The following is an 8,850-nucleotide window of genomic DNA, read 5'->3' on the forward strand; positions in this document are numbered from 1 at the left end:
TGACTGGGACCAGTTTGCTCCGTGACTGGGACCAGTTTGCTCCGTGACTGGGACCAGTTTGCTCCAGCAGCTTCATTTTGTCGTCATTTTGTGGAGGATTTTAAAAACGAACTGAAATTTTTTCGTAGGTTTTTGTGTTTTGATTTCTTTCCGTTTTCTCAACGTTTTTTTGATCTGGTGTCTTTATTAATACACGGTAGTTATTATATCCAGCCTTGGTGAGTTTCAAGCAGCAACACCTTAAACTCTGCTTGGTGTTTCCTGCTGCAGGTTCGCAGAGCGTGGATCGAGAGAACCTTCCAGAAGAGAGAATGCATCCAGATCATTCCCAGCAGAGATGCMAGCAGGTGAAACAATTCACAGATCTCTGTTATATTGTTGTTGTGTTGATGAAGAGAAGCTCAGGTTCTCTGAGCAAGGCAGTCAGCTGACCAGGTCACATGGTGCTGATCTCCTCTGAATTTCAGTCACGTGACTCTGAAGAAATCAGTCCTGGACAAAGCAGAGCAGCTTCTCATATTCAGAGATTTCCTGAAGGTGGAGCAAAGCAGGGAAGCTAAAATCTGAAAACATCTGCTCCACCTGCAGCTGCTGCGGCTCTGAGTCAAACCAACCTGTTCCCCTCCTGGCCTGTGGGGGCGCTGCACCAAGAACCACTGAAGGAAACGACACCAAAACCTCTGAAGACACTGAGAGCAACTTCTTCACCAGATGGAAACAAGATGGAGGATTTTAGCGGTTGGAGGATTTCTCTTTAGGCTAAAGACCAGGAGCCATTTCTGCTGCTAGCGCTAGGCTAGCACGTTAGCTGTGGTTGGATTTACCCAGAATGCAATGTGCTGCGGTTGGAGGATTTCTCTTTAGGCTAAAGACCAGGAGCCATTTCTGCTGCTAGCGCTAGGCTAGCATGTTAGCTTTGGTTGTATTTACCCAGAATGCCCTGTGCTGTAGTCCACTGTTGGTGCTCACGTTCAAACCGAACCAGAGTTCACTTCAACCGAACAAAGACAGAGGTTTGGAGGTCAGAGGTCGATTAGCATTCACACCAACCGGCCTGGACTTTATACCAAACGGACTGGAGTCGGGTTGAAGCGGACCAAACTGTGAATGATGCAGCCTAACTGACTTCCGGTTTCAGCCAAAGACTAGTGCCGTGTTTCCTTGATCATCAATGAGGGATTGAAGGTTGAAGAGTCAGCTCTTGTCTTACAGCCATAATAATCTCTGGATGGAGGTTTTTATCCTGTTTTAGTTGTTTTTTTCTTTTAAAATCATCTTTTGACCATCATGCAAAAGAAGGATCATCTTTTGCATGATGGTCCTTCATAAATAAACTTGCCTTTAGTGTGAGGTAAAGCGGATTTCTTCTTCCTGCTGTGTAGGTGCAGCTGTGGCCAGCTGGTGGCGCAGCACCCCCCCATCCCTGCAGGGGCAGTGGAGGAGACAGGCCAGCTGGTTCAGTTGGACGTCCAGCCTGCAGAGAGATGGAGCATCCTGAAACACACCCAGACCTTTTCCACAGACGCTTATGGAGTCCTGGAGTTCCAGGGCGGAGGACACGTCAACAAGGCCATGGTAACACGGAGCAGACCAGGTTACTGGGATGATGGTAGCAGCTCAGACTGACTCTCTCCCCTTCATGCTGTCTCTGTCCTGCAGTACATCAGGGTCTCCTACGACTCCAAGCCAGACTCTCTGCTCCACCTGATGGTGAAGGAGTGGCAGCTGGAGCTGCCTACGCTGCTCATCTCCGTCCATGGAGGGCTGCAGAACTTCGACCTGCCCCCCAAACTGAAGCAGGTCTTTGGGAGGGGGCTGATCAAGGCCGCAGTCACTACCGGAGCCTGGATCTTCACAGGAGGAGTCAGCACAGGTGCAACACTCAGCTCCAGCTGTGCAATAGGCTAATATCCATCACTGTGCCTGTCACAGACACAGATACCCAGGATGAGAACCTGATGAGCTGATTACAGCAGAACCAAACCAAGAGAGACGTGTGATCATATTAATTCTGATTCTGCTGAGCTCCCTCCGTCTGCTGTTGCAGGGGTTATTCGACATGTTGGAGACGCTCTCAAAGACCATTCATCCAAGTCCAGAGGAAAGGTCTGCGCCATCGGCATCGCTCCCTGGGGAATTGTCGAAAACAAAGAGGACCTGATTGGGAAAGATGTAAGAAGACTGATTAAATCAGGTGGACGAGTCCAGAGCAACTCTGAGCTTCTGCCTTTGTTTACTCGGTGATGGACTTGTCTGGTGATAGTAGACAGTCATGAATGAAAATGGCTGCAGCTCCTGTGATGTCTAGTGGTCTGTTCATTAAGGGATTCTCTTCACCCTTAGCTCATTTGGTTCCAGCTTTGTTGGGTTTGTAGAGGACATGAACTAGTGGCCTTAGGGTTGGTGATTTCACTCTTTGAGTCTGCGGGCCAACCACAATTGGTTCCCAGCCCACTTAGGTACCTCAAAAGGTATCATGGGAAGAGTAGGAGGTACTGTGCAGCTCTTCCCATGCCCTTGTTAGCTGGGACCAGATTCCTGTGGAGTCTGGCAGGCAGTCAGGTGTTAATGGACCAGATCTCAAGGTACCTTGAGGGAGAAAACCTGGAGAACCTTGGGTTTGGTCTTTGGTTGGGATGCTGGCATCTTCAATATGCACTCTAGATGCTAACAGCTGAGTTTGAAGTGACCAGGATGAGTCATGAGCTGGAGTTCAAGAGGTCATGAGGGAAAGATGGAGCAGGAGTTGTGTAGACAGACCAGTTGCTCCATCTGTGTTCGGAACCTTATCCTCAGTCTGGAAAGTTCATTGATCAGTGACAGTGTTGAATTCATTGTTATTGATGATGTTTATGTCACCATGACAACTTCTAATGGAAGCCTGCTGCTGTGTTTTAGGTGACACGCCCCTACCAGACCATGTCCAACCCGCTCAGCAAGCTGTCAGTCCTGAACAGCAGCCACTCTCACTTCATCCTATCCGACAATGGCACCACCGGCAAATATGGAGCTGAGGTCCGCCTCCGCCGGCAGCTGGAGAAACACGTCTCCCTGCAGAAGATCAACACACGTGAGTCATGTGAAGCTGCAGCAGCCCCTCCCTGGCCTGCTAACTCTCCTCTACTCATGTGACTGGTCAGGTGACCTACAGGTTTCCCTTTGCCATCCTATGCCTGGAGCTGTCTATGAGGCAGGGACAGCAAGGGGAGGCTCAGCTGTCACCCATTCCTTCATCTCCCACAGAACCAGGTGAACCCAAACGAGAGTCCAACCCTCCAGACAGAGACAGAACAGACCCACCAACATAAAACCAACCAACCAAACAAAACCTTAGGAAGGTTCTAGAGTCTCTCGATCCAATGAAAGGAAATCAGTGAAACTACTCAACCTCCTTTGTTATGATCGAATGTCCACAAAACAGAAAAAAAAATTAAAAAGCTGAGTTTTTAAATGGGGTTATAAGGTCATGTTTACATTGCTTCAGAGTTATAAGGTAAAAAAACCCTTTCCTTTGGTTCTCCAGCCATAGAATAAAACACACTGATACAATCACAATATCATAGAAAAAGACATTTTGTTTGCCATGGGCAGCAGTAAAGCCTTCTGTTCCTGGAAGGCACAAAAATCTGATGAAATGTTTACAGGTGCTTTGCTGTGTTGCCAGGTTTGGGCCAGGGTGTCCCGGTGGTCTGCCTGATCCTAGAGGGGGGTCCTAATGTCATCTCCATTGTGCTGGAGAGTTTGAAGGAGGAACCACCTGTCCCGGTTGTGGTTTGTGACGGCAGCGGCCGGGCCTCCGACATCATCTCCTTTGCTCACAGATACTGCGAAGAGGACGGGTGAGAACATCTCTGCTGCTTTGGTGTATTTGTTGGTGGTCGTTTTCAAGCTGGGTGTGTGATGATGCTTAAACGCTGTGCAGACACGACCGTAGGAGGACAGTGAAGGATTTTATGCACAACCACCGAATCAGGGGGAATCATGCCAATCGAACTCAGGAGTCAACCTCTGGTTCTACTCACATGCATCACCACAGCTGGGCTTTCCACCCTTTAACTCAAGACTTTCTATGCATTCTGTTGTCAGTTCCTGATTCCTGCCCTTTGTCCCCTTATGTGATGCTGGAAACCATTCATCTTGTCAGTCCCGTGAGAAACCTCCATTTTAAGCTGCAGACCTGAGAGGCTGCTGTATTCTCAAACACAATATTTCGTCAGGATGTTAACGTAGCTTCCGGTTTCCCCTCAGTGTATCGTTCTACCTCCGTAGGCTGGTGAACGAGAGTGTCAAAGATCAGCTCCTGGTCACCATCCAGAAAACTTTCAACTACAGCCGCAGCCAGGCGCAGCAGATCTTCCAGATGGTGATGGAGTGCATGAAGAAGAAGGCTCTGGTAGGACAGCAAAGCTCTACTTGTTGTAATGGCTGCATCATCCTGTTCAGTCCCTTCATCGCTGCAATAAATCTCCGTCTCATCACCCTGTCTGTGTCATCATTCATACTCCTGACAGCAGAAACCCTTTTTCCTGTCCTGTTCACACAGATAACAGATCCCACCCTTCCCCCAGAATGTTCAGTTTTCACACGGTTCAGTCCTCACTTCCCATGTGTATCAGCAATCCAAGGAAAACACCCTGGCAGAGTCAGATGTGCTGAAGCAATGGTCTGCTGCCGCAGGACGTTATCGGAGGGTACACACTAAACTATCTCTGCACAAGACACACAGGAGCACAACCACATCACCAACACGCATCGTAAAACCAGTAAACCCACAAAATAATCAGTGATAACGATTCTAGGGACCCTGGAATAGGGTTAGGGTTAACCCTAACCCTAACCCTCCACAATTTAATTATTTATTTTTTGTTCATAGAAATAAAAATAAAATCGGGGTCCTGTCAATTACAAAATTAATCATATCGTATTTTCAAAGATTGTTTTAGCAGTAAAAATTTAATGCTCCCAGATCAAAAACACAGATCCATATCTGCCCTGATCCCCCCTATCTGGGTTAAATGGTTCGTTCTGCTTGGAGGCTTCAGTGACGCTGTTAGCAGCAGACAGTGGAAAATACGAACGACTGGCTGTTACTAAGCTGCTAAGAAAAGCTATAAAATCAGGCTTTCAAAAAATAGGAGAGAGAGAGAAAAGAGATTTGACAGTCTAACCCTGTGGCTCAGGAAGAGCTTCAGATGTCAGTCAGTCAGCGGAGAAGCGATCAGGACCTGAAAACCACAATGACAACAAACTAAAAAACCTGTGAATTCACACGGGGTCAGTGTGACCGTGCTGGAACCTGCAGGGTAAAAGAGCTGATTTGGGGCTCAATCGACCCGTCATAGGACTGTGGGAGGGATAAAGCTCAGCTTCTTCATATTTTTAGCTTACTGAAAAAGACAAATCCAACCGTCTGACAACACTTGGGTTTAGGACGGACACAGATGAGACCTAAAGATGGGATGTTTTAACAAAAATTGTTTTTATTTTTTGTCTACAATATTAATAGTAAAGGAGGAAAATCATAATTTTATTTTTACTAAATGGAAAATCCCAAGCTACGCAGAATGTGACCCAGGGCCGTGCAGAGGCCACTAAGGGGCAGGGGCTCAAATAAAGGCCATCTAACCTCATTATAGGACAGAATATTAACAAACAGCTTTCAGAGTTTAATAAACAACGATAAATTACTAAAATGTGAGATAAACAATCAAAGCTAATGAACATCTCCATGTAGAGCATAACTCTATGCATATGTAAGATATTTTATTAGTCATTTCTTTCTGCAGGTCTATTTTGTTATAAGAAAGTTTTGCAATATTCAAACCAGCAATTTATCAAGATATGTAACTCAGAGCTGGACCAGCAGACATATTTACATAATTACACTATTAAAATATAAACTAGGGCTCAATGCAGCCGTTCAGTGACTGTAATCTATAACAGATCTGCCTGTTTGCTGAGTGGAGATGAAGACGGTCAGGACAGCAGAGCTGCAGCAAACTTTAACTGGACTGCAGGAAAAAGACACATATTGAATAGTTAATGTCACCATGAGAAAAGCTGCTGAGTTTAGCTTAATTAACTTTAAACATTTAAATCACAGTCGTCTCATGAAGTGAATTTTTTTATGCAAAACAAACTTATTTGCGTTTGTCATGAATATTTTCTTAATATTCAAAGTTTTTGTTGAAGTCAAAGTTTTGCTTGTGATTCTCACATGAGTCGTTTGCAGAGACTAAAATCACAATAAAAGATTTATGATGTGAGAAAATAAAAGTTTATGTTTGGCAAATAACTTTTTAAGTTCACAAGACAAAAATGAGTTATTTAATTAAAAAGTTTTTAAACAAAACTTTGTTTTAAAAAAAGAATCATTACAATTCCAAAAGTTTTTATTACAATTTTATTTTACTTAAATGAGGTTAGTTTTTTTTTTTCATTGAATAATTAGGAAACAAATTTATCTTCATCCTCTGAGAACCAGAAACTTAAAGTCTGGTTGAGTTTTTTCCTTCATTGATGATAAACTTTTATTACATTCATTATATCTATCATGGTAATTCAGGCTGAGTTATTGTTAATTCTAAATTAATATCCTTGTTGGACTTTTATTTAAGTGATATTTTCCTTCAGGATACATTTACCTAACGCCAGAATAAATTAAATGTACATTATGCAGCAAAGGAAGTTAGAAGATCTGACATATATCCATTATGGAGATGATCGGTTTTGGACGGGCGATGAGCCTTATGGCATAATAAATACTGAAGAATGACTGATATCATTAAAGATACAGGGGAGAAGCTTTTAGTTATCTAGCTTTGCTAGCAAAGTCATTAGCTAGCAGCTAGCTAATAGCACTACAACAACAGCCTAATGTGTGTATGATAAAATACTGAATGATAGATAAGAACAGTTTCTCCTCCCCTCAGTAGTTCTTCAGAGAAAGGCAGACGCAGAGGCCTGTCAGCGTCTGTTGTATTTCATTACCTCTCTGCTTAAACCGCGACTCCGAGCTGAAGCAGAAACGATACTTCAACGTTTTCCGTCATCTGACAAGCAGCAAGTTACTCCACTTTATTCACCAAAAACGTTTTTAATTCACCAAAAACTGTTTTATAATCTGGAACGTTCGCTACGTTGAGCTCCAGTTAGCCGCCTTATCTCACTGTGTGAGAGGCAACTGGGTCACGGGCAAAAGGTCAAAGGTAACAAGGTGACCGGATGTTGTGTTGTACAAAAAAATAAAAATAAAATAAATAATAATAATAATAATTTTAGTACATGTTATTATGTGTCAGAAGAGGGCTTAGGAAATAATAATACTAAAAAAGGGCAGGTGCAGGTGCTCTGGCCCCCTGCAGCATAATATTGGATGTTTTTCTAAAACTGGGAGCCTGGAAAAGCGTCTGACGGTTAGCATCCAGCTAGCTGCTCCATGTGACTCCGGGTCGACCAGTCCGTACGGTCCTGGATCTGAGCCGGTTCTGACCCGCTCACTGCAACATTAACATAATGGTTTTACATTTTATGCAGCACTTAACTGAGATTGTTCTGTCCATTTCTTTAATCCCACAATCCCGCGCTTCTTCCACCGAACAGCTGCAGCGCCAGACCGACGGCATGTAAAACAATCAGAGCATCACTTCATGAAACTGACCTGCCGTCAGATTAACAGGATCACATGACCTCCACAGAGCGCAGGAAGCTCAGACAGGCAGTTTGCTTTAGAACAACATTAATCCAAACATCTCCTTTAAAAAGTCCATCAGAAGAATCAGCAGATCTTCATCCAGGAGCCTTCAGGTTCTAAAAGTTCAGCATGGAGCCACTGCTGCTCTACCTGACAGCCTGGCTCCAGGTGAGGCTTCTGGCTTCCTCTTCCTCCTCTTCCTCAGTCCCCTGGTTGGGGGTTAAAATCCCAGTGGCCTGAATGTGCTGCTGCTGAAACGCTGCTGAAGCTCAAGGCCTTTTGAAGTAAAGAGCTTTCCTCCCAGCAGTCCTGCAGCGCCGCAGCTGCGTGGTGATGGAGCTGCTCTGGTCCTGTGCAGGGAGCTGACCGAGCAGCTGGAAGGAGAGTCCTGATTGGTTGTGTCTCTGTGCAGATCACCGTGTTCAGGATGGGCTCAGAGGGGCAGCAGGACATTGAGATGTCCATCCTCACAGCCCTGCTCAAAGGTAACCATGGCGATGAAGACGGCAGGTATCCTTCATTCAGACGCAGCCAACATCTCCGTGTCTTCAGGTACGAACGCCTCTGCGTCCGACCAGCTGAGTCTGGCCCTGGCCTGGAACCGCGTGGACATCGCCCGGAGCCAGATCTTCGTCTACGGCCTGCACTGGCCCGTGAGCGCCGCAGCGATCCTCGGTCCATCAGGGTGACCTCGTCTCTGACCTCAGCATTTCTGTTCCTCAGCCTGCCGGCGCCGGGCCGGCCGACCGGCCCAAAAGCCCGGCGGCGCAGCGCCAGCCAGCAGGAAAGGGAAAAGCCAGAGGAAAGAAAGGCAAAGCAGGCAAAGGCAAAGCAGAACCGCCGGAGGAGACCGACCCGCGGAAACTGGAGCTGCTGAGCTGGGTGAGAGAGCCGGGTCCACCAGAACCCGGAGCCGGGTCCACCAGAACCCGGAGCCGGTTGCATTAGAACCTGGAGCCGGGTCCACTAGAACCTGGAGCCGGTCCTTCAGAACCCAGAGCCGGGTCCACCAGAACCCGGAGCCGGGTCCATCAGAACCTGGAGCCGGTTCCATTAGAACCCGGAGCCGGGTCCATCAGAACCTGGAGCCGGTTCCATTAGAACCTGGAGCTCGGTCCACTAGAACCCAGAGCCGGTTCCATTAGAACCCGGAGCCG

At 46.3% G+C, this 8,850-nt stretch overlaps 1 protein-coding gene across 2 annotated transcripts in view; it reads left to right on the plus strand.

The window, feature by feature from the left end:
- The window catches only part of LOC103460503 (transient receptor potential cation channel subfamily M member 1-like), a 28,803-nt gene that overhangs the window by 3,394 nt on the left and 16,559 nt on the right, over positions 1 to 8,850 (plus strand). For both annotated transcript variants that reach the window (XM_008402704.2, XM_008402705.2), the window contains exons 2-11: positions 271 to 347; positions 1,383 to 1,575; positions 1,660 to 1,873; positions 2,048 to 2,172; positions 2,899 to 3,070; positions 3,665 to 3,839; positions 4,270 to 4,393; positions 8,106 to 8,178; positions 8,246 to 8,346; positions 8,417 to 8,575. In XM_008402704.2, coding sequence (XP_008400926.1) covers positions 271 to 347; positions 1,383 to 1,575; positions 1,660 to 1,873; positions 2,048 to 2,172; positions 2,899 to 3,070; positions 3,665 to 3,839; positions 4,270 to 4,393; positions 8,106 to 8,178; positions 8,246 to 8,346; positions 8,417 to 8,575 — 1,413 coding nt within the window. The remainder of the gene's footprint in view (positions 1 to 270; positions 348 to 1,382; positions 1,576 to 1,659; positions 1,874 to 2,047; positions 2,173 to 2,898; positions 3,071 to 3,664; positions 3,840 to 4,269; positions 4,394 to 8,105; positions 8,179 to 8,245; positions 8,347 to 8,416; positions 8,576 to 8,850) is intronic.

This window comes from Poecilia reticulata, unplaced genomic scaffold, assembly GCF_000633615.1.
Source record: "Poecilia reticulata strain Guanapo unplaced genomic scaffold, Guppy_female_1.0+MT scaffold_251, whole genome shotgun sequence".
Taxonomy (NCBI): Eukaryota; Metazoa; Chordata; class Actinopteri; order Cyprinodontiformes; family Poeciliidae; genus Poecilia; species Poecilia reticulata.